This window comes from Catharus ustulatus, chromosome 4 (genome assembly GCF_009819885.2).
Source record: "Catharus ustulatus isolate bCatUst1 chromosome 4, bCatUst1.pri.v2, whole genome shotgun sequence".
In the NCBI taxonomy this organism is placed as follows: Eukaryota; Metazoa; Chordata; class Aves; order Passeriformes; family Turdidae; genus Catharus; species Catharus ustulatus.
The window spans coordinates 47,542,428-47,568,513 of NC_046224.1; the positions used below are offsets into that span (position 1 = coordinate 47,542,428).

At 39.1% G+C, this 26,086-nt stretch overlaps 2 protein-coding genes across 4 annotated transcripts in view; both read left to right on the top strand.

The window, feature by feature from the left end:
• The window catches only part of NAP1L1 (nucleosome assembly protein 1 like 1), a 28,800-nt gene extending 12,963 nt beyond the window's left edge, over nt 1-15,837 (top strand). For 2 of the 3 annotated variants that reach the window (XM_033057490.2, XM_033057492.2), the window contains exons 2-15: nt 1,469-1,503; nt 2,207-2,295; nt 3,327-3,429; nt 4,452-4,593; nt 5,052-5,132; nt 5,380-5,508; nt 6,007-6,078; nt 6,681-6,820; nt 8,011-8,156; nt 8,255-8,274; nt 9,430-9,552; nt 10,811-10,843; nt 11,277-11,327; nt 13,047-15,837. In XM_033057490.2, coding sequence (XP_032913381.1) covers nt 1,487-1,503; nt 2,207-2,295; nt 3,327-3,429; nt 4,452-4,593; nt 5,052-5,132; nt 5,380-5,508; nt 6,007-6,078; nt 6,681-6,820; nt 8,011-8,156; nt 8,255-8,274; nt 9,430-9,552; nt 10,811-10,843; nt 11,277-11,327; nt 13,047-13,082 — 1,182 coding nt within the window. In that variant the 5' untranslated portion in view covers nt 1,469-1,486 and the 3' untranslated portion in view covers nt 13,083-15,837. The remainder of the gene's footprint in view (nt 1-1,468; nt 1,504-2,206; nt 2,296-3,326; nt 3,430-4,451; nt 4,594-5,051; nt 5,133-5,379; nt 5,509-6,006; nt 6,079-6,680; nt 6,821-8,010; nt 8,157-8,254; nt 8,275-9,429; nt 9,553-10,810; nt 10,844-11,276; nt 11,328-13,046) is intronic. The other variant, XM_033057491.2, reaches the window with a different exon arrangement.
• Nucleotides 15,838-20,268: 4,431 nt separating this feature from the next.
• PHLDA1 (pleckstrin homology like domain family A member 1) lies at nt 20,269-24,907 on the top strand. The gene is given in 4 exon segments (XM_033058457.2): nt 20,269-20,357; nt 20,494-20,634; nt 20,637-21,268; nt 21,390-24,907. Coding segments are annotated over 3 exon segments (858 nt in total). The 3' UTR covers nt 21,265-21,268; nt 21,390-24,907.
• Nucleotides 24,908-26,086: the final 1,179 nt, after the last annotated feature.

Consider the following 26,086-nt stretch of genomic DNA (forward strand, 5'->3'; position numbering starts at 1 on the left):
ATGTTCTTTGGTTTATAGCAGTGCTGCCATTCTATTTATTAGCAAATACTGTATTTTTCTGAAATAGATGGACAAGTACTTGGTTCTAGTTTTGCTGCATATTAGGGAATGCAGTCTTCTTGATTACAGTCTAGATCTTTATTTGGCACTATGAAATTGTGGTCCTAAATGTGGACATCAGATACTTTTCTTTCCATGTAATTGTTGGGAAGTAGTTACGACACCAGAAAAATATATTTAGATTATATTTACATAAAATGTAGGTGTTTAGGTTCTAAAATGTTTCTTCATATTGACTGTTAATATCCTGATCTTATTGGGATTGTGTTTTTGTGTTACACTTTGGACAGATCAAATGCAGTTTTCACTTTTTTCTGGAACACATCCATCCAACCCTTTAATAAAATTCCCCTTTGAATACATTGTAAGGAATTGTAATTCCTGAAGGAAACTTGAATTTGTTTAGCTTACAGGACAGCAGGTAAAATGGAGACTCTAAAACTTTAAGTTCCTGGCTTTCTGGGCCAGTGAATTATTCCTGGTAGTTGGAACCTCCTGAGTTACTAGCAAATGGTAGTTAACAGGACAGTGTTTTCTTGTGCATAGTATTGTGTTAGACTTCAAGTTACCCAGAACATCTTTTTGGAGACTAGGCTCCCAGGTGCTGTTTTGCTGGTAGAATATGTTGCTCATTTTATAATATATTTGAGAACATAGGTTTTTCATGGTATGCGAGATTTGTAATAATCTTTGAAATAGATTTGTAATAATCTTTGTTACATTATTTGTAATAATGTAAAATGTTTCTAGTTACTGTGTATAGAATAGGTCAGTGATTATACTGAGATAGTTAAGAAAATTGAGATCGTTCTGAACATGGGAATTAGTCATGTTAAATAGCCTGGCACCTGACATAAATTTTTTTTGGTAAAATATTGTAATATTGTGGCTATTCTGAGGAACTACTTGGATGGGTTTTGTAAAGTTGGGATTAAAAGTAAAGCCCCAAAAAGGCATCTTCATTCCTAAATTGTTTTAGCTGTAAGTATGCTCTGTCTGCAGTCTTATGCTGGAAATTAGTAAACTGTTACCAGCACCATTTTTGCTTCAGTTTTTCTAAGGTTATATTCCAGTTCTATACTTAGGACTAATTTTCATACTAGTACAGTCCTAAGATCGAAAACTCAACATGGCATTTTGCTGGTGCTTGGTACTTCAACTTATGTGAGTAGATCTGTAGGTTCTAAATGAGAACAAAGTTTTTTCAATGTTTCTGTGTGTTTTAGACTGAGAGCACAAGATGTGCAAGGGAGATGTGCCTCTCTTCAGACTGTAATATGTATTTATCATGTTTCATAAAACTGACATGTTTCTTTTAGTATTATGGAATATGACCGTAGAGTTTATAACTGGAATCTTGTGCTGCTGTTCATATAAGTTATTTTGTTTTTTTGGTTTTTTCCCCTAGTGTTTGAAATCTAGCAGAATGGCAGACATAGACAAGTAAGTAAAACCTGTAGGTTACTGAGGCTCTGAGTGTGTCCTGTGCTGTATTTTACATGGGTGGGCTCTCCAGATACTGGATAGTCAGTACGTAGATACTGACCTTAGCACTGTGGCAAGACCTGAGGTTTATAGCATATGGGAGAAAAGCTTATTTTGCTTATCATAAATGGGTTTGTGATCTTAATTTTAAGTAAATATAAACGTGGAAGAAGACATGAGTCAACTTCCTCTATTATTTGGAATTCTGGAGGGGAAAAAGAGATATGATTGCCCATTCCTGTTGTTTCACTTTATGTGGGGTTTTTTTCTATACTTCTAGTGCTCTTATTTTGTGATACTTGAGGTACAGTTTAGGTGATCCTGCCCACAGTTCTCAAGGCCTGCACATCTTAAGGAAGCTATGTGGAGCAGGAGGCGGCTTTGGCTGGTTGATATGAATAAGAGAAGAAGGAGTTCTTTTTACAAAAGAAAACTTTGTAATTCTGGAAAGTTGCTAATTCTTTAAACTGTTCTGGGATTGTCTAAAGGGAAACTTCTATGAAGACAAATTTGGCTTTGCTTGGCTATTAAGACTTGTTTGTCATAGATCAAAAGATGCAACAGTTTGTTTCTACCCAAATCTTTAGTTTGAGATCATTAGTATCGTTATAGTATATTATAAAATTAACTTCTTGATGCTGTTATTGAATATTTCTAAAAGCAAAGAACAGTCTGAACTTGATCAGCAAGATATGGAAGATGTTGAAGAAGTAGAAGAAGAAGAAACTGGTGAAGATGCCAACAGCAAAGGTAATGTTGAAACTAAGTTTCTAAAGATGTACAATTGTATTTAAGTTGTGAAGCAAGGACTTTTTTTTTCAAATTGTCTGAGTTTTATAAGTTGTCTGCAGTTACTCAGTTTAGTTATGGTTACTACCAGATTCAGGCAGTGCTGCCCACCTGTGTAATTGGAAAAGACAGGATTATTGTGGATATGTGACTGAATTATTTCAAAACTGAAAGCAGTTTAAAACTTCACACATGTGAAGCTTTGGGTATAAAAAAATAATGTGTATATATATATGTGTGTGTGTATTTCTTACTTTTCATTAGTTGCTAATAATTTGCTGATAAGTTGACAGTGAACAGAGCAAATCATGTGTAGTGTTACCACTCTTTGAAATTAATAAATCCCTTCCTCCCCCCCTGAAAAGAAACATAAGCACATATCAAAATACTTTCATTTTGTCAGTGCTGAACAGTCTTACTCAGGCTTTGTATTTAAAATGTGGGAACACAGATGGAATCCAAAGAGCAATTAGCCAAAAGAGAAATAACTAATAATCTCTGCAATAAAATTACTTGGACTGCTAATAGTGCCATGTTACATGCCTGCTTAAACAGAGTAATAACAGTATAGTAAAATATTTTGCTTAAGATGTTACGCTTTGCTAATCTATTAAAAGAAGGGTTTTCAAAACTGGATGGCACAATTTTAGGGAACACTTTCACTAGCTGAAGTAATTAAATGGCATACAGTAATTAAATGGCAAGTACTCAGGTGTCCCACAGGAACCTAGAGAGGACTAATGTCTTTTTTTCAGTGGTTTCTCAGCTATTACAAGTGAGAAACAGGGGAAATTCTACTCTAGGAATCCTGGAGGGAAGTTGGATTTTATAGATCAGAAACATGTTTTGATAATAGGAGAACTTGCTACAGTTTTAAACAGCTCTTCTGCATCTGTAATTCTTGTCTAATATTTTTTTATGCACAATTCTTTCTTTCAAGATTGGTCCAAAAGATGCACTTTGTGCTTACATAATTTTCTTTTTTAATTTAGCTCGGCAGTTGACTGTGCAGATGATGCAAAATCCTCAGATTCTTGCAGCCCTTCAGGAAAGACTTGATGGTCTGGTAGGATCATCTGCAGGATATGTAGAAAGGTATAACATTTATTTAGTATGAGCAGAGTGTTAAAATGGTTCCTTTGTTTCCTGCACAGTGTTGTCTATGACATTAGTAGTCATAAACCTCTGTGCTGCTCAGATAGCAAAAAACCTAATACAGTCTGTCTGTAGTGCATCTCAGAATTGAAGAGTTTTTATTTGAGGCTTCATGAAGAAAATAATGCTAATATTTACTGTAGCTACAGTATGTGACACTTCTTAGGATACTATCCTGCTCCTTGGAATCTGTTTTGTAGCTTTGCCTTGGTCATGAAACCTCAGCTGTTTAAACTATAGTGGTGTCTCTAATACAGTAATTTTATGCTTAGGCTGTAATCATTAGCTGATAGAGGAATGTTATCAGCAGTACTTCATGTGATTTTCTCATGTATCAAAACTTGCTATGAATTCTTGCCAAAATTTTTGTAGTTGATCTGCATTTATGAGGTATGCAGTAATTGCTTTCCTTGTACACGTTTGTAATACAGTGGCTCATTTAGCAAACCAGTTTTGGCTCACTTTGGGTCAGACAGTGTGTCTGAAGACAGTGCTGCTAGCTGCTGTGCTCAGTGAAACAAAGCAGCAAATTTTGGAGATTAAATTTCTTGACAAAGAATAACTCAGCTGTCCTGAACTTTTTCATAAAACCAAGCAAATTAATGGTGAGACCTTTCTTAGTTGTACTCAATACTATGATTTTACTTTGGTACTCATTGATAATGCAGAACCTGTTTTTAGAATGAAGATTTATTGCACAAATTTCTCTCATGATTTACCCAGGTGTTTGGAATACTCTGGTTCTAACTGTGCTTGAGCCTCGGTTTAAGAGCTTGTGCTAAGGATTTCACTCTCATTGGTGTAATTGGTTGCAGCTTTGATTTAAACTTCCTAAAGCTTAAAACAGAGTGTAAAATCTGTTGTCGTACAAGTTGGTTGATTTGCAAGGGGTCTGGTTAGGGAGAGATCAATATGTGCTTAAAATGCAGTGTTAGTAACAGTTCTATCCCTGAATTTTTCAGCTTGCCTAAAGTTGTTAAAAGACGTGTGAATGCTCTCAAGAACCTTCAAGTTCAGTGTGCACAGATAGAAGCGAAGTTCTATGAGGAAGTTCATGAGCTGGAAAGAAAGTATGCTGCTCTCTATCAGCCCTTATTTGACAAGGTATTTTAATGCCACACTGATTTGTACTTTAACACTTCATCTAAAATACAAGGGACTATTAAAACCAGAAGACTCATGTTCCAGTTTACTTGGTCTCATGTGTGTCCCTTCAATTCAGCTGATACAATTTTGCTGTCCAAGTGAATATCAACCAAGAATAAGAGAGTGAAAAGTTAAGTCTGTTCCATAGTTACCAAAATTACTTCAGTATATCAGACCTCATTTTAATTGAGCAAATGTCAGATGATACTGTAACTTTTCTGGGACTTTAGTGTTTATTATAGTGTGTTGAAAAACGCCTAACTGCTGAATCTATCTTCTAGAGCCAGAAAAAAAAGTTTTGATAAGTAGTTAATGTATGACTAATTGTTTAATTTAGGGTTAGGAATTTATCGGTTAGGGCACTGCTGATTGCAGTGACGAGGACATTTGAAAATATTCTTCATTTAATCTTCCAGCGAAGTGAAATCATCAATGCCATTTATGAACCTACAGAAGAAGAATGTGAATGGAAAGCAGATGCTGATGAAGAAATTTCAGTGAGTATTGTAATTGGTTCTTATCAGTATCTCAAGCTTTAGCATGAAACAAGATTCAATAAGCTGAAATTTTTAAAAAGCAGATTTGTAATGCTTACTTGCTATTAATAATGATGCTAATACTTAATGGATCCTTAAAGCATCCACATGATTAAGATTGCATCTTAATTGTACTGGTATGAACAAAGAACTGATGAACCTTATGGGCTCTTAGTTTAAGGAAACCCAATTTTTTTATTTTCTTAAGGACGAAATGAAAGAGAAAGCTAAGCTTGAAGAAGAAAAAAAAGATGAAGAAAAAGAAGACCCTAAAGGAATCCCTGAGTTTTGGCTGACAGTATTCAAGAATGTGGACTTGCTCAGTGATTTGGTTCAGGTAGGTGGTGGTCTAGTCTTGTTTAAAGTTGCATTGGTAATTAATCCAAGGGTCTTTAAGAAACCGTGGAAACACTATGATGCTTGATATGTCTATTGGAGAGCAATAATGGAATTGTTACTTGAATGTCATCTCTGGTAACTTTTCAAGTGGGAGTACAGAGCACTGAAATACCTTCCTGCTGTTTTATTTTTTGAACCTATTTTTCAATACTATTAAACTTCCAGCTTGTAGGAGTGTGTGTGAAAAGTGTATTAGACATTACTGAAAACTGTACATGGTGTTTACATGAGTTTTGATTGTGTACTGTATTGGGGACTCTGCACCCAGCCATTGTTGCCATCTGCTGGTCATGTTCATGGAAGCATTTCAGCATTGTAACAAGGTTTTTTTCCTAAGGAAAACTTGTTCTAAACATGGCTTTTTATCTCTGTGAGACCTTAAATCTGTGTATAATTGAACGTTACGAAAATTAAATACACTGTGTTTTCTCTGCAGGAACATGATGAACCTATCCTGAAATACTTAAAAGATATAAAAGTGAAATTTTCAGAAGTTGGACAGCCTATGGTTAGTTTGACTTATTAAACAAGATTACTTTTGTGTTATCTTAAGAATTATTTGTATTTTAGCAACATGGTCTGTGATAGCCAATTGTCTTGTGGAAATCATGAGAAAATATACAGCTGCTGCTTTGGGAAAGTCTTGAACTAGTCTAGTGCTAGTCTTGCACCACCCTATGAATGAATGTATACTAAATTTAACCTTCAGCTTCTGATGAGATTGGCCTTAATATCTGATAACTTAAGTTTCACTATTGCATCTTGATACCTTTGGGCAATTTTTGTCTAACTGCTGTAATTTCATATATTTCCTTGGCAGAAATCAGATAGTTTTCCAAGTTCTAATATTTTTTTAATTCTCCCTGTACATTAATGCTAGGAAAGCTATGTGCTGGGAGATCTGTCATTATTGAACTAGGAAGTGCAAGATCAAGTAAATGAAAATATTTAACGATTTACTGTGTAATTTGGGCAGAAAATTCTAGAATAACTTATGGATGTATTGGAGAAGAGTGCATTCTGTTGCATGTGTATTGTTTGGATTTATGTGTTAAGAAGTTAAAGGTGTTTGTCAGTAACTAAAGTTATTGTTCTGCAATTCTTTTTAAGAGTTTTACATTAGAGTTTCATTTTGAACCAAATGACTACTTCACAAATGAAGTGTTGACAAAGACATATAGAATGAGGTCAGAGCCAGATGATTCTGATCCCTTTTCCTTCGATGGACCAGAAATCATGGGTTGTACAGGGTAAGTGCTAATTAGATAGCTTTAAGGCAATATAACAGTTCTTTTCCTTAACATTATCCAGCTGTAGAATTTTGCAGCATCTTGGGGAGGTGCTGGAAAAGATACTTCCCCATGTAACTTGTGAACAACTAGGTTTGACATAAGTACACTTGGGCCTGTTGAGTAGTTTTTGTGTTCGAGTCTCCAATGTTCTGACTGCTTTTCTGAGTGATAACAACTAAGTTACAGCCTATCACTGCATAGACAGTTTGGTTTTACTCTTAAATTAATCTCCAGTTGTTCATACTGACTTATTTATCTCTTTCTTGCCCAGTCATTTAACATGTTTTGCCACGTCCTGTAAGATTTAGTTTTAAGTGCTTGGGGTAGCTTTGGTTAAACTGTTTTGTCTTCCCCAGTTTGGACTGATTGGAAAATCATGAATCTTGGCAGAGTTTGGTGTGAGATGCCACTGCTTCTGTAAAAATTATTAACTCCTAGTCCTTGTTTTCTCTTTTAGCTTAGACAGCCCCTTCTTGTCCCAAGGCAACTCACTCCATTTCTTTGAATCTGTAAAAGAATCTCATCAGAAACTTCTGCACATGCAGTTTGTTTCACTGATGTAACTTTCATTTGTGTCTCCAGAATGCTTTGACTGTTAGAGAAACAGTAAGCATGATTTTGCTCTGTAAGCAGCGTAGAGTTAAAAAATCCCAGAACAAAAAAACCCAAAGAAATGAATATAACACAAGAAGACAAAACCCTCACAAACAACTCAAAATCAGTCCAAAGCTACATGCCTGCTTGATGTATTGTTTTAAGGACTTACTGGTTATAATGATAGATGTGGTGAACTGGCCATGTTACTAACGTGCTCAAATAAGACAGTACTGTGTAATGGATAGGTGCCTTTAAAAATGGTGCAATACTAGTTGTTGGTATAAAACTAGGCACTACTTGGTAGCTAATGAAAATTAGCATTTCAGAGATAGAGTGGAGAAGGAAAAACTTCTGGATGAAAATAATCCTAAAATGAATCTGTTACTCTTGTACTCAACCAATAAACTAATGAAAAGATAGCACTAAATAAATACTACCATAGTGTTTTCTCTTGCAGTTGTGATAATCTCAGTAACCTTGTAACCAGGGGAACGGTTATTAAGCTTCAGGTAGTTGTGGGTTTTTAGTGTCATTTTTTATTTACTCTTTAGTTGCCAAATAGACTGGAAAAAAGGAAAGAATGTTACTTTGAAAACCATTAAGAAGAAGCAAAAACATAAGGGCCGCGGAACAGTCAGGACAGTGACAAAAACTGTTTCCAATGACTCTTTCTTCAACTTCTTTAGTCCACCTGAAGGTAAGCTGAACGCTACTTTACATGTATTAACTTTAAATGTAGAATGTATCTTACTCACTTGTATCTCACAAGTGTTTCTTCTGTTCTTTTTTCTACAGTTCCTGAAAGTGGAGACCTGGTAAGTTGGCTTATTTAAAAAATGATGATGGAGTGTTTATGGAATTTTGGAATTTGTTAAATGACCTCAGCTTTAACTGCTCCTGTCTTTAACTGAGAAGACTAGTATGTATTTGAGTTTTCTTTTTTAGAAGGCGTGTTTGAGTTGAATGGTAGAGTTTAATTTAGTCAACTTTAACAGTTTATGCTTCCTGAAAGTCACCTTGTGAATTGTTAACAGTTGTAGAAACGTAGTGATCTACATTATTAGTCTTCGATTTAATGGGTGGTGTAAGTCCCTTCAGGTGTTCTTCGGATGATTTTATCTAACGGCAGAATGTATCCAGTTTGTATTTTATTCTGTTAAAAATGTCTCAAGCTGTTAACTCTTGAAGAAAGTAATACGAACAGAAAACTGCAAGCGCCTGCTTTTCTGTGTGCTCACTATGGCAATAAGCCACGTTTTGTAAGGAGGAAAAAACTACCAAAAATACTTAGCAGTAGGGAATATATTATGCAGTTTGAGTTAGAAATGCAAAATTAAGGCTTCCAGAAGCATGCTGTTAGAACTCTAGTTGGCATGGACACCAACATTTGTATGTTCATAATGTTTAGAAAAACAAAACCCAAAATGAAATCTTTTGAATTGAAAATAATTGCTCAGATGGGAGACAGCAGAACACTTGATATGAAAACAAGAGGAGTGAAAGTCTGGGATTGGATCTGAGAGCATTTTTAGGGTGCTCAAGTGCTTCAGTAGTGGCTTTATCTGATGGGGGAATCAAGGAGATGCACTGTAGGAATCAGAAGTAGGTCGTAAAATCTTTAATGTGATAGGCTCACCTGGCTGTTGCTCAGTTCTTAAAGAATATTGTGCATATGAACTGAAAGCCTATGGGAGTTACTAAATAATCTTTATACTTGGAACAAAAGAAAATTCAGAATTGCATATAACTAGGCTTACTGAAGCAGCAGCTCCTCACTGTATAATGTGGGTGGGCTGTTGAAAGTGTCAAACTTGGCCCCTCAGTTTCAGTTCTGTAAAACAGCTCCTGAAACAAAAAGTCAGTTACAGAATTTGTGTAAATCTGACCACATCAAAATCTATTTAACTTGTGTGTATGTGTCAAAAGTAGTTACCGTCTTGTAGTTTAGGAAATAATATTGTTTTATGCAGGATGATGATTCCGAGGCAATCCTTGCTGCAGACTTTGAAATAGGTCATTTCTTGCGTGAACGTATAGTGCCCCGGTCAGTACTGTACTTCACTGGAGAAGCTATTGAAGATGATGATGATGATGTAAGTATAATGTTCATTCAGAACAGTAAAAACCTTGAAATAATGCTGTTTGAAGACCTTGGGTAATTTCTTACATTAGTATCTGCAGAATGGGATCTAGTAATGTTGGTTACAGCAGAGCTTTCTAGATTGTACAGGAATAAGCAGCATAAAAATAATCTTTGAAGTAGTGACTTCAGAGTTTTGTGGCAAAAGCAATGGTGGAAGCTGATCACCTAGAGGATGTCATAGTAGCATTTTGTGTATGAGACATTCCTAGAGAAGTGTACCCAGTACTTTGTGGAACTGTAATGAGCTGCCAAAGAACAAATGAAACTGTTTATCTAACTGCTCAGCCTGTTCTTTGTGCTTACAGTGATACTGGGCTATGAAGTTTTAGGGGATTCAAACCTCATCCTTTCAAAAATACTCTTACTTTAAAAAAAAAAAAAAAAAAAGAACTAGATAAGCACATTCAAAGCGTGCCAAAAAATCAAAGCAAGTTCTGCAAAAGCTTAAAGTGTTCTAAGTGTTTTAAAAGAGCTAAGCTTGAAGTTGACAACCCACGAAGCCTCAGAACTTTATACAGGTGTAAAACACTTTTATGTCGCTGCCTCCGCTCAGACAAGGACAGTGTGACTGTAAAGGTGGCTTAGATATGTCCTGTCTTAAAAATAATTTTTGGAATCCAAACTGTTGGCCCTTGTTGCAAAGGCTTGGCTGGGGCTGAGGAGGAGGGGGTACTGCCAGGACGGGTTACCTTGGGCTCCGCTGTCCCCTGCCGTCCCCAAGTGGAACCACAATGTAATCAGCTCCTCCTGGGCTGCGTGGAACAAGGACAGTCTACCCTGCCAGAGCTCACCAGCTGAGCATTGCTTTTGTGGTTGCAAAAAGTATTTTTAAATCTGACAGACACAGGAGCTTCTGGGTTCAAATTGAGAGACTAGGTTTAGATTAGATATTAGGAAGAAGTTCTTTACTGTGAGGGTTGTGAGACACTGGAACAGGTTGCCCATGAAAACTGGATGTCCCATCCCTGCAGATATTCAAGGCCAGGATGGATGGAGAGGATTGGATGAGACTCTGAGCATCCTGGTCTAGTGGAAGGTTTCCCTACCCATGGCAGGGTGGTTGGAGCTAATGACCTTCAAGGGCCCTTACAACTCAAACCATTCTATGATTCTCTTAAGATCACAATATTGAGTGGTCTCTGACATCTACTTGAGCTATAAGTTACTGCATTTATGATGCTATCAAAAATATTTATTTTCTCTTCTAGTATGATGAAGAAGGTGAAGAGGCAGATGATGAGGTAAGATGACAGATGCCCTTGATTCAAATAGTTTCCCTGTTGTAGTTTGTTATCTGGAATAAGAGTTTCTTTAATTTTTGAGCGCTCTCGACATTAAGTTTAAGAATTACTTCTGAAATAAGATAGAACGTGTTGTTTTGTGGATCTCAGATGAATAAGTAAAAAAAAAAACAAAACAAGACAAAGCAAACAACCAGCAAGACAACAACAGAAAAACCCAAACCAAGCTAGGACAACCCTTGAGGTATCTTAAAAAATTAACCTGCCACTGATGTCAAAAGATATGCTTTATGGAGGATAAACTAATACAATATTTATAATGCCAAGGGGTAATTAATGCATTTCTGAGTACAATTGAATCTTAATTTTCGTGAAAATGGCTCAGGAAGCTGAATGTGAATAAGCTAGAGAAATATTAAGTGTTTTCTTTCAGGAGGGAGAAGAAGAAGCAGATGAAGAAAATGATCCTGATTATGACCCAAAAGTAAGGAATTAAAATGAATGTTTAAAGTTTGTGTATGCATACAGACATTTAAAATTTTATGTGTGTCGAATCTTGATTTTAGTTTAAGTATTAAACCAATAATCGCTTTGGGTGAGCATGCTTTGATTTGAGGCTAATTCCGCCTAATTCCGACAGACTAGAATTGACAGAGAATTTTTTAAAAAGTTCTTCAGGAGTCATTTTCTAAAAATTACTTTTGGCTTTGAGTGCTAAGATTAGTCAGGCTTGGTTTTCTATAAACTTGTCTTGCACCAAATTGCTGCCTAATGATGAAATTGCTAAATGGTTAGTTATAAGGACATGGAAAGAACTGTGTCATCCAGCTTCAGTTTTTGGGAACTTGCTACAAGCTGGCTCTGGCACAGTTTTTCCCAGCAGAATACAAAGTAGGCTCTTTTACATTAGGTAAATGGCAAGTCTTTCATTGTTTGAAGTAGCAGAAGTCAAGGTTCAGGAATGCGTCTACAGCCAAGTCCTAAAATGTGAACAGCCAACAGCAACTGGGAGCTTTCTTATTCCACGGGAAGGGAAAATTACTAATGAGGCTGAAAAAAAGACTGAGCCACACAATTCATGGCTTTTTAATAGCTGAGGGAAAGGTACATCTGGCTACCTGAAAGCATCTGATTGTGGTAGGTGAAAGTTGCAGTCATGAAGTCTGAAGTGCTCCAAAATGCCTGGTGTTCAAAGGGCTTGTCATTTCAAATAAGTGTTTTTCAGTAGGTTTGAGCTATTATCAAAGTACTGTTGAGAAAATTACATAATCTTAGCATTGTGCATAGAAAGGCAGGGTACAAACTTGTAATCAAAATGTACAGCCGTCTTGGTGCTGTTTGATCTGCTGTAGTGTATTCAAATTGCTTCCTAGTCAAGAAAGTTTTGGAATCTAAATGAAACAGTTGCAAGTTGGACTTACTTCCACCATTTCAGATTGTTTTTTTTCTCAGTGAAGCAGAACTGAGAAAAGGGAAAGACTATGCTCAGTTTCAGAGAGCTGCTCAAGGGCTAGAGATAGTAGTGGTATTATAGTGTTGCAAACTGATCTCACCAGCTGAATCGTGGTCCTGGATTAGCTGTTCAGGTCAAGGAAGATAGAGTAAAACCTGCAACTGAACTCTGCCCTCCCAAAAACTTTCTTGAATTCCCATATTACTGGGACATATTACTGACTCTCTGTTTCAGGAACAGAAGAAATTTTCCATGTTAGAATTTTTTAACAACTGAAAGTTATTGCAAAAGATGCTTTCAGAGCATTAGGAACTGTGATATGGCATTTCATTGCATTGCTCTACAATGTCTTCTGGTATAGACTATGCTCTTGTTACTGCCCATAGGAAGTTTCTTTTGTCTCAAACTGTGAAGAGGGTCTGCATGCTTCTTCTGTGTTGGGCTGTTTCTTCCTGCACATCTCTCTTCTCCTTTTTCCAGTTACAGTGTCTTTTAGAGTACTTTACCACACTTAGTTCTGAACAGGTTTTTGTTCTGGATTGTATCCTGATGTGCTAACAAAGCCAGAATAAATGCAGTGTGGATATTGCTGCATCCAAAGACAGTAGTGTTGCTAATGCTGAACGACAAGTGCAAGGGAAAAGATGAAAGAGCTTGAGTATTGCAGCTTGAGAAAGCATGCTTAGCAATATTGATAGTTCTTTTAAAATACCAGTTTTTGTAAAATGGTATTTCCTTTTTTTTCAACAGAAGGATCAAAACCCAGCAGAATGCAAGCAACAGTGAAGCAGTGTGTCTGTGGCCTTGAGGATTACCTGCACTGTAATAGCCTAAACACAACTATTAGTTACTTACAGCCTTATGTTTTGTATCTTGGTAGAATTAAGTAACCAATTTGTTAAAAAAAAGAAATTGAACACTTAAGAACCAGTTTAAAATGTAGGTTCAATCTACCTAGCATTTTAACAGTATAATTTTCTGCCAATATGTAGAATGCAGTAAATGCCCTAAAGCATGAATGTTAATTCATTGCTACATAGTTTGGTTCTTGTGAAGTCTTTGTCATGTAGCTATTAGACTGCAGCTGTGAAGATGATCAGAACTGTTAATTGAGACCAATATTTGTTTAGAGAAAACTCTCTCCTGAAGAACCAACCAAAGTATTTTTTCAGCCCAGTAGTCTGAACGGGTTTAAGTCTGCTTGCACTAGCTGTGCCTTCATTACTTTGTTATAGAAATGGCAGTGACTTGTACTAACTAGAAGATGATGATGCATTTTTAATTTGACTACTTGAGAAGACTAGTATAACTTGTTTAATTTCCCAACGAGACCACATTGAACATTCATAACTGTCAGCTTGTTTATGCTATTTTATGTTTTGTATTTTATGTGACATAGTGATCTACAAAAGAAACCTAGTCATCATATTAAGGTTATTGTTTACCGCAGGGGTGTGAATAAAGCCTAGTATTTTAAGAAGCTAGTCTTGTTTTATTACTTGTGTATCTGCATGTGTAAACTAGTAATGCATATCTTACATGCTGCAGTTCACGTTTTACTAGACATAAAAGTGATAATTACTGAAAAGTAAATTATATAGCATTTAAAAAACAAACACAATAGTTTGGAAAGTTTAATCCATACTTTGCACTTGCAGTGTGATACTTGTGAATCTGAGCTCAATGTTTCAGTGATTGGTCCACACTGCCATTTTACAGAAGACAAGTTCTTAGAAGTGGGGCTAGATCTGGTAAAGGACTTCAGTATTGCCGTGCCTGAGTCTAAGGCATTGTCTACTAGTATGAAATCTGGAGCAAAGTGCCTTGGATTTTCCGTCTGTGTAGGCGGAGCTAGGTGGTCCTGAAGAAAACATGCCCTGCAGCCAAAGGGAGTGCTGGAAATACATGGCTGTATTCTAGTTTGTCCTCACTGTATCAAGTATCTACGAGGAAACAAACCCAAAGAAATTCTGCTTTCTTCACCTAATGTTCTGTTCACTGTGCTTGTGTTTGCACATTCTGGTTCATACTTTGTCCATATTGGATATTTTTGTCAGTTGAAACATGGGCTAGAAGATATTTCTCGTCTTGTTCTGACCTTGTCTCTGACTTAGCAGTGGAGGTGCTTGATGAGATGTGGATTTAAGCATACTGAGCTGAAATAGGCTGTGAACTGATATATTCTGGGTTTTTCCAGTCAGTAGCATGCTAACTGTACTCTGTGTCTTGTCCTTCACACAGCTGATGTAAGTTCTGATCTTTTAAACAAGTAGATAACTTTTTCAGGGATGGAATGGTCCTTGTAGTGTTGGAAAGAAATGTCTAGCTAGCCATGGATCTATTTCTGGAGCAGCTACGGGGGTTTTTTTTAATGCCACTTAACACACTTAGCCATAAAGGTTTGAAAAGAGCAGGGCAAGCAGGAGGCAGCAACCACATGAGGATAGGGCTGGTGGAAGAGTTTTTGTAGCATGTTTCTTGCCTGGAGGATAAGTACTATAGAATGAAGCTTATCCCAAGTGCCCTTCTAAATCCTCAGCCCCCCCTCAAGAAGATGTGGGTCTAGTGTCCTCTAACTAAATTGTTTTCATTTTTTAACTTTTTTTTGACTCCTTGAAGGCTTAAATACCACATTCCTTCATTTCAGAATCCCTGTCAGGCTTCATCTGTCTCATCTCCAGTATCTGTGGATTTGGGAGAAGGAGCTTTTTATCTATAGCTGTATGTAAAGCAGGACCATTAAAGCTGTGATCTTGGGTGGTTTTTAGGTAACACAGATCATAGCATAAAAAAAGCAATTACAAAAGGTGAACAACCACTCTCAGTAGCTATGTGTTAAAGTGTAGATGTGTTTGTGTTTTTGTGGTATCAGAATATGCTTATCCTTTGAGGCACTGACCCTGCCAAGTGTTTTGAGTTTCACATGGTCTCTTCTCTAAGCATCTCCCAGGGTTAAGTTTAAACTTGAGGACATGTAGAGACCAAACTGTGATGGTATGTTCTGAGCTTGAGAAGTTATGAAGATGGGGCTTTGGGGTTCATACTTCTGAATATGGGAAATCTCTGAAGTCCTTACTTAGATCTAGCCCATTTTTGCTAACAGCATCTGGTAGTTGTATTTTAAAAAGGAAAGGAACTGTTCAAAATTGTAAGTTTCAGAACTCACTATTAAACAAATTTGGCTTGCTCTTTGATGACTTTGTTTAATACTTTATAACATAAAATGGGATACAATATTTGGAAAGGGAAGTTGTTAGATGTCAAAGCGCACCTGCAGCCTGCAAGATCCAGGGTCATGAATACATCCTATTGACAGATTTTGGTAAGCTTCTCTCCAGATTGACATGCTAGTTCTAAATCAGCAGTTCTTGTGCTCTCCAGACTGCAGCAAAAAGAAGAATATAAATGAGGTGCCAGTTTTTATGGCATTGGTTAAATTAAAACTGTTCTGGTGCTTACTGTAGTTTTGTTATCAATGACACTCTTGTTTAGCAGTTCTGAAAGGCAGTATGTAGCAGGAACATTAAACTTTCAAGATTGATTGGAGTGTTGTGACTCATTCTTTTCACTTTTAATTTATACCAGCTATAGAGAATCTCCTCATTTAGCATTTGAGTAGGGTAAGTTACCTTGTTAAGAGGTTCAAGCTGGAAAATGTGTCACTGAAATAGAAAGTGCTGTCTTTTGCAGCAGTTGCAGAAATGCACCATAATTTAACACCTGTGTAAATGGTGTCTTCTGTCCAGTTTTGTTTGCTGTATTGAAGGGAGAATTATTTTAGGGGGAAAAGTGGGAGGTTCATGAGGAAAGGAGAATAAAGTGAGACTTTGGATGACAGGCAAGGGTGTTCAGGACTTATGCTCGATGGATAGGGAGGCTTCTTTGCAATTCTTTCATAATTGCTTTTATCAGTCTAGATTTGATTAGCACTGCAGAGATTGCCTGTTTGATATAACTTTGTTCATATTAAAAAAAAACCAAAAAACAACAGCATTCTGAAGCAAAGGAACCCAGATTTAAACTTTGCATTCTAATTTACTTTTTGGAGAAGAGTGATGTCATGTGCCATTGTATTATTTGAACACTGGGCATAGCTACACTGCTTACCAGTGTCTCCTAGCTTCATTAACTTAGATTCTGTTCTGGGTTCTTGAAATTGATGTTTCTGAAACTAATAGCACATACTGTAATTCTGACATGTTTCACTTTTTAAGTGGAAAAAACCAGCAGAATATAGAAAAATGCAGAAAAGTATTGCGTTCATCTTTGTCTTCAAACTAGTAGTCAAAACTTTCCCTGTATTTCAGGGCTCATTGTTGTTGATCTGATTTGGAAATTGATAAGAATCTTTCATGTGGATGAATGATTAACCTTTCTGCTAGAGGTTTCCTATTTCTGAAGATGTCTGTGCAGCAGTTGTTTATCAAATGGCGTCTGTTGGGCAGAGGATTGTGCTGTGACACTCAGCAGGAAGCAAAGGAAGCAAAATGCTACACCCCTCAGTACAAAAGGCACAGCCTGATAATGAAAGCATGAACAGCCTTGATGGCCTGCTAGGCTGGGTCTAGAGCCACAATGGATGTTGGAGTAGGTAGACTCAGCTCTACAGCACCTTCTCCTTTTTTCTGTATGGATGTGGTCTTCTCTAATCCAAGACTTTCACAGGTCAGAAGTTTTTGCAACCACATTTCCATTTTCATTTCTTAATAGCTCCTCTGCAACCTGTTTGAGGTTACCCTAGGATTTCAAGAGGATGTTGAAATAATTGACTTTTAATTGCTAATGTATGCCTAAGTTGAGCATAAATTATCTACTGAAAATAATAAAGTTTTACTTCTATACACTATCAACAGGAGGTACACGTGTGTCCACGGCACTTCTCATTGCTCTTAAAATCTTCTTGTCAGACCTTTGCTCAGGCCTGGTAGTCTTCCACGTGTGGCCTGTTTTTCAGTTTTTGTAGGAAAATCAGAGTGAGTATAGCAGACAAGACAGGGTACACCAAGCACAGATAAGCTATTCGATATTTGTGCCAGGTGTATACCAGGGATGGACACACAAGGCATGAGAGGCTATGGCAGAAGGGCTCTTGTGTTTGAAGGTGCATAACCAAAGCCCATGAATTGACAAGACAAGTTGGCTCTGCAGCTGCAGAAAGGGCTTGATTGAGTCCTGAACTTGGTGTTATGAGCTTTGCTTCTGTGTGCTCAAGTGTTGGCAAGTAATTGCTCAGATTTACATTTGCTTTGTAGTGGAGGAAATGTTCTGAACTCATAGCATATTTTACTGCAGTGGCCAAATCTAAGAAGCTTAAAAGCTCCTTTACAGCCTAGTTTTTCTCTACAATGTGTGTGCTTAAGTTGCAATATTTTTGGAAAACAACTGCCTTGGAAGTGCAAAGAACTTTGGAAATGCTGGGCTGGAGAAGCTGCTACGCCAATAGCTGGTGAATTGCCCACAGTTTCTTTGTTTGGGTTTTAGGGAATGCTAAGGCCTGGGGTAAATGTTATGTTAGTTATGGTAAATGTTTCATTTAGGCTTTGTTTACTGAGGGGTATATGCAGGTACCAGAGATGGAGTTCCTGAAAGGAAAAGTCTGCACCCAAGGTCACATTTTCAGACTGTAGTATTTCAGGTTTGACAGTAGGAGGCATCTTAACATCAGTTATTTCTGGAGGAATGGCTGCAGAACCTGCCTGGTATTTACTAAAACTTCAATAATGGGAGCACATGTGAAGCATTTACTATAAATGCAGTGGTTTAAATATATATTTCAAGAAAAGTAAGATCTCAGTGGGATATCGTAGTGTGCCTGTGTTGAATGTGGTTTTTCAAAATAGTAATGTAAGAAACATTTACTAAAGTTCATTTTTGACTTCATTGAGGAAAACAAAGTTTGTCATCCTTTACTGGCAAGTTCTGGACAATATTTTGTTCTTTTGTCATGGAACTGTCAGTATTTCATCTTGCACTAGTCTTGTAACTTTTGACTGATTTGGGGGTTTTTTTTGGTCAAATGTAGTGTGTTTTCAATGGCTGTTAATGTTTGTTGGCTTCTAGAGTACAAATTTAAATGGATGTTGTGTATATGTGCTTCTGACCACATGCTTAGGTGAATTTCACCAGGAATAAAGAGTGCTGTGAGTCTTTATATTAGCAGAGTATGTTCATCAGTGTTTGGAGATGGTTTAAAAATCTGACGTTCAATGCTTTGTCATGGAAGGGCAAAGTAGAAGGAATTTAGTCTCTTTCTCCTGTATGTTTGATGAAAATATTTGGCCTTCCACACTAGTCATCATTTTTCCACTGGATTCATTGCAGTTTACTCTCAGTACTGAGAGCAAGAGAAAAAGCTCACATTAAATTATACAGATACAGGTTGTATGTTAATGTCCTCAAGTGTTACAGTGCAGTGTTGTGGGGTGGGGGCAGAGTTTTTGAATGCTGTTACAGTGTAAAGTGGCACCCTCAAATCTACTGTGAGTTTCTACACTACTGGTTAGCTCATTTACCTGGAATCAAATGGCTGCTTGCTTACAGCATTGGAGCAGCTACCAAAACTGAACAGGTGAATTGTTAGAAATTGGTCTTCTCTAAGTTTAGTCTAGTGTCCTGTGCCTTACATAAATTCAGTATTTTATTAAGCTGTTCTGTTTAGGTGAATGCTTTTTAACCAGCATGCTTTAGTAGGAGAGTTTCAAAAGTGTGTGTCACATGAGCAGAGACCTCATCAGGAGCAAAGAAATAGGTGCAAAACACAGGTGAAAAGGCAGGAATTCTCTTATGTTGCTCCAGCTGTTTTTGAGACCTTGTATTTGCACAATGCAGGAAATTTAGGTTCAAATGGCAGTGAACTGCTGGTGGAGTCAATTGGTGAATGGTGTTCAGATCTTTTGAAAATTAGTGCTTCTGTTAAAATAGGCATAAAATGATTGTGAGAATGACCTGTATCTTACAGTGTATCTATTCAGCTCTAAGGAGAAGGGACTATTCTTTATGTAAATGGATGTTTTAGGATATTGATTTCCTTTTTCATCTAGTTTATAGCTAGTCAAGTTACCTTGGTTACTGAGTGTTTTCCAGTTACCTCGGGAAGGGTAAATCAGCTAAATTTTAATTGCTTTTATTGCCTTAATTTGTTCACCCCTCAACAGTTATCAGAATTAACTTTGAACTTCAAGAGGAAAAGATTATAAGAGGAAATCCTTTTTAAAATGTTATCAGCAATGAACTCCATTGAAGCTATCATTATTGTTGATTTTTTTTCTAATCTGTTAGAACATAGCACATGCTCCAGCATGATCTGCTTCCTAGCTGCCAAGATTGATGTGAGGAGGGGTTTTTTAATGGCCATAATAAATGTAAGTGCTCTCAGACATAGTATGAAACTTCTAGCATTCAGTTTACATTGGCTTTGTCAGCCAAATTCAGCTATGTGGAATTTTGATTTGCATCTAACACATCAGAGGATTAAGAATTAAATAGTTTCATGTTAACCTTAGGTCACTTTACTTTTCTACTCAAATTTATTCAAAAGATAACCTCGGGGGAGAATCCAAACAATAAGCAAATGTGTGGCTGCAAAGCAGAATGATAAAATCGCTACTAGCTGCTTGCCAGTTTGGTTTTGTTTGGGTTTTTTTTTTTTTCTCCCAGTCTGCTTTTGCAGTTTTCCGTAGGGAAGCAGTGCGGATGTCTCTCTTTAGACATTAGTCAAGCTGCTGCAGAAAGTAAAGATTTATTTTGTATATGCTGTTAAAGCGGCTTCTCCCCAGGCCACTGTAGGGATCAAGCTCTTGTACCAGGTTCTTTCAGGCTTTCTTTGTTTAATGGAGCCGTGATCGCTTAAAAATCAGGGTTCCGCTGAAAACTGGGACCGTTTCACTGGGCTTTAATTAAAGACACGCGGAAGAGGACCCTTTACTGTTCTTGTCCAAGGAGGCAGGCTGAGGAAATACGTTTCAACTAAATAATGCGGGAACACCCCGAGGAAGGCAAAGGAGCGCTGTCGGGCATTTGCCGCGTCCTGTCATCTCTCTGTATCAGCCCCGCGCCGGTTCAGCACGGCGGGGAACCCCTTCCTTCCGTGCGGCGCCCGCCGTGCTGTGCCGTAGCCTGGGGCGAGGGGCGGGGAGCCGTGCCGGCCCCGCTGCCGCCGGGGAGCGCAGCCCCCGCCCCGCCCGGCCCCGCTGCTCAGCGCGCTGGGCTTCCCCGCGGCCGGCGGGCGGGAGGAGCCGCTGTTTCCGCTGGGTGTCACTCTGGGCTGGGAGAGGCGCGTTCAAAAGCGGAGGGGAGGGAAAAGCCCGCCGACAAGCCCGGCCGCCCGCACCGGCAGCGCCCGCCGCTCGCCACGCCGCGGCACGGGCGGCAGCCGCTCCGCTTCCTGCGGGCCGGGGCGCTCCCGGCCCTCCGCCTCGGAGCCGGCGCCCGGCGGAGAGTGCTCGGCTGGTGCCGCCTGCACCCCGAGCCCAGCCCCTGCGGGCGGAGGCCGTCTAACCCTGCCAGAAGGATGCTGGAGAGCGGCTGTAAGGCGGTGAAGGAGGGCATGCTGGAGAAGAGGAGCGACGGGCTGCTGCAGCTCTGGAAGAAGAAGCGCTGTATCCTCACCGAGGAGGGGCTGCTCCTCATCCCCCCCAAGCATCCCCCGCCGCCACAGCAGCAGCAGCAGCCGGCACCGCCGGCCGAGCCGGCGGCCAAGATCAAGGAGCTTCACTTCTCCAACATGAAGACGGTGGACTGCGTGGAGAGGAAGGGCAAGTACGTGTACTTCACGGTGGTGATGGCCGAGGGGAAGGAGATCGACTTTCGGTGCGCCCAGGAGCAGGGCTGGAACGCGGCGATCACGCTGCAGATGGTGCAGTACAAGAACCGGCAGGCCATCCTGGCCGTGCGCTCCACCCGGCAGAAGCAGCAGCACCTGGCGGCCCCGCACGGGCCGCGCCTCCGCGGCGCCTCCAACTCCGCCTAGGCAGGTACGGCCCCGCACCGCTCCCGCTCCGGCACCGCACCGCGCCCGCTCCGGCACCGCGGGGCTGCCGCCCGGCGCTCCGCCTGACGGGCTGCCTGCCCCCTGTGCTCTCTGTCCCACTGCAGGTCACGGGCACGGAGCGCTTCGCACGGGACGGACAGAGCGCGTTCGTGGCGGACCTGCACCCGGGGCTCAGACGCTGGGCAAACGCCGGAGCTGCAGGTACACCGGAGAGAAGCGGCTCGATAGCCTGAACCTCAGCCAGCTGCTGCTGCTGCTTTGCCGACCTCGGTGCCGAGAAGCATTTCAAATCCATTATTTATGAACCTTGGAAAGGATCCTTTGGTGCGATGGGACTTCTAGGAGACATGATGTAACTTTATTTTAATGTATTTTATTTTATTTATTAGGGTTGTTTTCTTTTGGTTTTGTTTTCCTTTTTATTTTTTTTTAAGGCTTATTTGCAAGACGTTCCTGAATGTAGGCCGTAGCATAAAAAGTAAAGGAGAAGATAATAATATGCATGTTAGGTCCCTGAAAAAACAAAAAAGTTCTGGGTACTTTGACTGTGTGCAATTTGACAAAAAAGTTATTCATTTTTTACCCAAAATACACTATATTCCACCAGCATGGAAAATGTGATGTGTGTTTCAAAATATGGCTGAAACCCATACTGCATACGAAACCTATTCTCTAATGAGAACAACAATTATAATCTGGGGTTTAAATTATTTTTTTTTTTTCATATTAAATGTCATGGAAGATGTTAAAAAGTTAATAATGCTCGGCTGTTCATGCTTGTCATTCAGAGATTAAAACCAATCTGTTTAGTGTATGAGCAGAAAAAATCTGACCAACTTATTTTGTGATACAGGAATCTGAGTTGGGTTCCAGCTATCTGTGTGGTGTGCTTGCTCCTAGGCTGGTGGGCCAGAGCTGGAAAGTGTTCATGAACATTTCTTAGTGTCCAGGGCTCCCTCTGCACGCTAAGGCATCTGTGTCTAAGGGATCTGGACTCTAAAGCTCTGTTGCATTTTCATGGCGGTTTTTTAATGTCTTGCATTAAAGCAGCCCATAGTTTAAAATCCATTTTATGTATGTTTTAGTGTGCAAATGGATTATTTTGGTCACAGTTTTCATAAGCTGAAAGTTGCTCTCTCGCTGAGATGAACTAGATTAATTTTGGTGTTCAGCACTGTCAGATGTTGAGAGAGGCGTGCCATCTTGCCTCTAAAAACGTTGATGAAGCCATGAAGTTGGAAAACAAAGGGCTAATTGCACAGCTGGTGTATGTTTCGCTGCCTCTTACAAGTCAGAGGGAGTTTGGCTGCTGGCGGGAGCGGGTCGGAGCTCCTTGCCCAGTGCAGAGGAGGGAGTCGGGCGTGGGCAGTCAGCTTTCTAGGACAGGGTTCTAATGAAGGGTGGCTTCACATTGGGTGCTGCTACCACCCAGGTTCTCTGGTTTAAATGAAATAGGGAGGCTGCAAGAAAGACAGAGCAATGTGGCCCATTATCTCTGGTCCAAGGTAAAATGTCAAAGCCATGGAGATATTTATTTTAGCTGGTGTGGTGAGGAAAATGGCTTTTGGCCCCTTTACAATTTACATTAATATAGAAAAAAGTCTTTTAAAGCTACACATCCAAGGCTTTTCTTTGTGTGTAAATGAGGTGTAACTTGACAGCAAGAGCCTTACATTCTTGGTACAAGCTTATATCTGTAAAAGCAAAAGTTTTTTCAAAAGCAAAAAGCTGAAGTGATAGCCAAAGGAAGATTTTAGAATTTGCTACTGTGTATGCCAGTCCCTTCCTCTGCACTCTATGATTAAGCTTAGTCCTGTCAGGAGTAAGTTGAGGTCCGAGTCAGGTCTCATCCTTTGTTCCTTCCCCCAGGGGTCAGGGTCACATACCTAGACAAGCAAGACATGTCATGGTGCAGAATCAAAGCCCTCTGTAGTTACTCCTGAGCACTTCTTTTTGACCTGGCCCTTGGCAAGGCTGAGTGATGAACTTGAGGTGGTAGGTTACAGCTGTCCTAATAAAGCCGTTATTTTGTGATTAATTGAAATCGAAGGTGCCCCGCATCTTCGAGGATTAGGTTCGTTGGCTTGGCAATCATAATACTCAATTTCCACATCTCCGTACATCTGCCATTGTCATTCTGCTAACGCTTGGATGTTAGAGCTGCAAGGGGATTCTCTAATGAGCTAGTCAAAGACTCACCAAATAGACTATAATTTGGCTCTTCTCTTTAGAGTGATTAAGTACAGGTTACTGAGAAACTAATCCACCTTTTCAGGTATACAGATGTATTGCTGGTCTCACCTACTAAAATGCATTTTAGCCTTCTGAAGGATAAATGTAACTGATGAGAATTAATTCTTATTTGATCAGAGACACATGTATTTCTCTGAGAGAGGCAGTTATTATTGTCCTCAGTGGATGCAAGCCTCTGAATGACACAGAAGTCTATGGATGTAGCCTAAAGCTGAAATTTTACTGTTCTTCTGGAAGTCCTTGTACTTTGAAAGCTAAAGATGATAATTTTAGTGAGAAAATTGACATGAAGGTATGGGGAAATGACTCTCATTTTGAATTTGCTGTTCCTTTTCACTGCTTCAAGGTCAATACCCCACTTTTATGTTTCTTGTTTTAAGTTGGTCTGAAGGATGATCTGAACACCTTTTGGACTAATGTAATTCAACAAACTTTTGTTGCTTGTCATTGCCTGCTGTGTTACCTGTTCAAAAACTGTGGTGTCAGCCAGCCTCCTCGTGTGAGAGGTGGTCACATCACAAAATCTACCTTCATAACTCCAGCCTGAGTGGGTGGGATGAGTGTAAGGATCAAACTTGTGTCTCCCAACTGTCTCCTGGAAACTGAATGGGAAGAAATTGGCTGGGGTCCCCTGGGGACAGCTGGACCGTGTGGCTCATGCTCTGTCAGTATAAATAAGGCTAAATTGTCTGATGGGGACAGTCTGACAACTTTCTCACGCTCTGAATTCCACGGCATGTGGGTTTTTTGGGGTTTTGGGGAATTTTTGTTTGGTTTTTTTTTTTATTTTGTTTTGTTTTGGGTTTTTTTTTTTTGGTGGTTTTTTTTTTTTGGGGTTTTTTTTGACTGATAGTAATTTTTGACCAAGAAAGTGTTTGATATTATAAAGGGTACTTCTGGGTTTTTTTTCATCTTCATAAGCAAAAATGCTGGTAAACACACAGGCAAATGCTTGGTATAGATAGCAAAATGGGGGCAGTCTGTTCATAAAAAGGTCAAAATTACTTGTTATAATTAAAAAAAAAAAAGAAGTACTCAAGGGGCAGATTCAGCAGGCTGTGGTGATCAAGACAATTTAGGAACTGGGGGGGAAGGAAGATCAAGTGGATGTTCTTTCTGTGACATCCTGAAGTAATTCCTCTTTTTTAAGGTTTGTGATATTCAAATGCCAGCTTCTGAATTATGGCTGCAGTGATGTACAAAATGTTTTCTAGCATATCCTCTCATGAGCAGAAATACCAGTGTCGTCAAAAAAAATTGTGTGTAAATATGACTCATAAATGATTTCTGAGAGATGTGATTTATTTTTCATATTTTTCAAGATACATTCCATTTCAAATAAAGAGGTATCTATTGAAAGAGCTCTCAATATGTTGGAAGAATGGTTGTTTGATGGGCTATTTGTGATGATTAAAGCCTGGTCTAAGCTTTTCCTATCCCTTAAGCTCAGTCTAAGAGGCTAAGAGGAACACTTTGAACCTGAGTAGGTACTCTCTGAAGAACCACTCCAATTAATCTTTTTATATATAGCACAATTATGAGACTCAGAGTCCTCAGTTTTGCTTCTTGCAGTGTGTGATGTGTGAGCACCCACACCAAGTGTAGCTGTTTTCTTAATATTCAGTGTCACAGTTCATGTACAGCAGGTCTTTGGGACACAGAATTCAGGCTTATCACCGTTACCTGTAAATGCCTTGCTCCGTGTGACATTAGGAGTCTAAACTGAAGCATTAAATGTGCTTTGTTTCTCTTTTCTTCATATACCTTAAACACTGTGATTGCATTTCAAGTAACCTGAAATTAATCCAGAAAAAAAAAAGCACTTCCACCATCTGGCTTAAACTCCAACCTGTTCCTTTCTAGCTTCATAGGAAAAGAAGTGAGGTATGACAAGAAGAATGTGCTGCTTTGGGCTCTCTGTAGAGCTGCAGCTGCTCAGATGTCTTGAACTCCCCTGATATGTATTTGTATTGCAGCAGGTCCTCATTTTCAAGCATTTCCTGAAGGTGTATTACTTTCAGTGACAGTGTACATTGAGCTAGACGTGTTGGTGCTGTTTGCCTTCACTGGGGAGATGTCAGTAACCTCTTCCACAAAAAGGCTTTTGCTGTAATAAGTACAAGTTCTCTTTTCAATAGTAAACACCCAAAATACAGGCATTTTAACCTAATATTGATATGCAAATTATAGCTTAAAGATCTGACCTCTCACAAGCACTGGTGCTCAGCAGCTTTGAAAAGTCAGTTCAGCATCTCTAAATTTCTTTTCTATTCAAGGACCCACTGTTGCTTACAGCTGTTAGAGGTATCCCTTAAAAGCTTTTAATAACAGTGGTGAGTGTCTCCGTAAGGATGTAAATATACTAGAACAAGAGTTTTATAGTTTGTGGTTGTACCTGATCCATCATCATTGGTGGTATCTTTACAAAAGTCCATGAGTACATGCTTCTCTGCTTTAACTTTTGATTAAGAGCATGTGAAATAAGACTGCTTACATATTTATGGTACATATGAAATGGTCCTAGAAATAGGTGCGTTATTTTCCTATT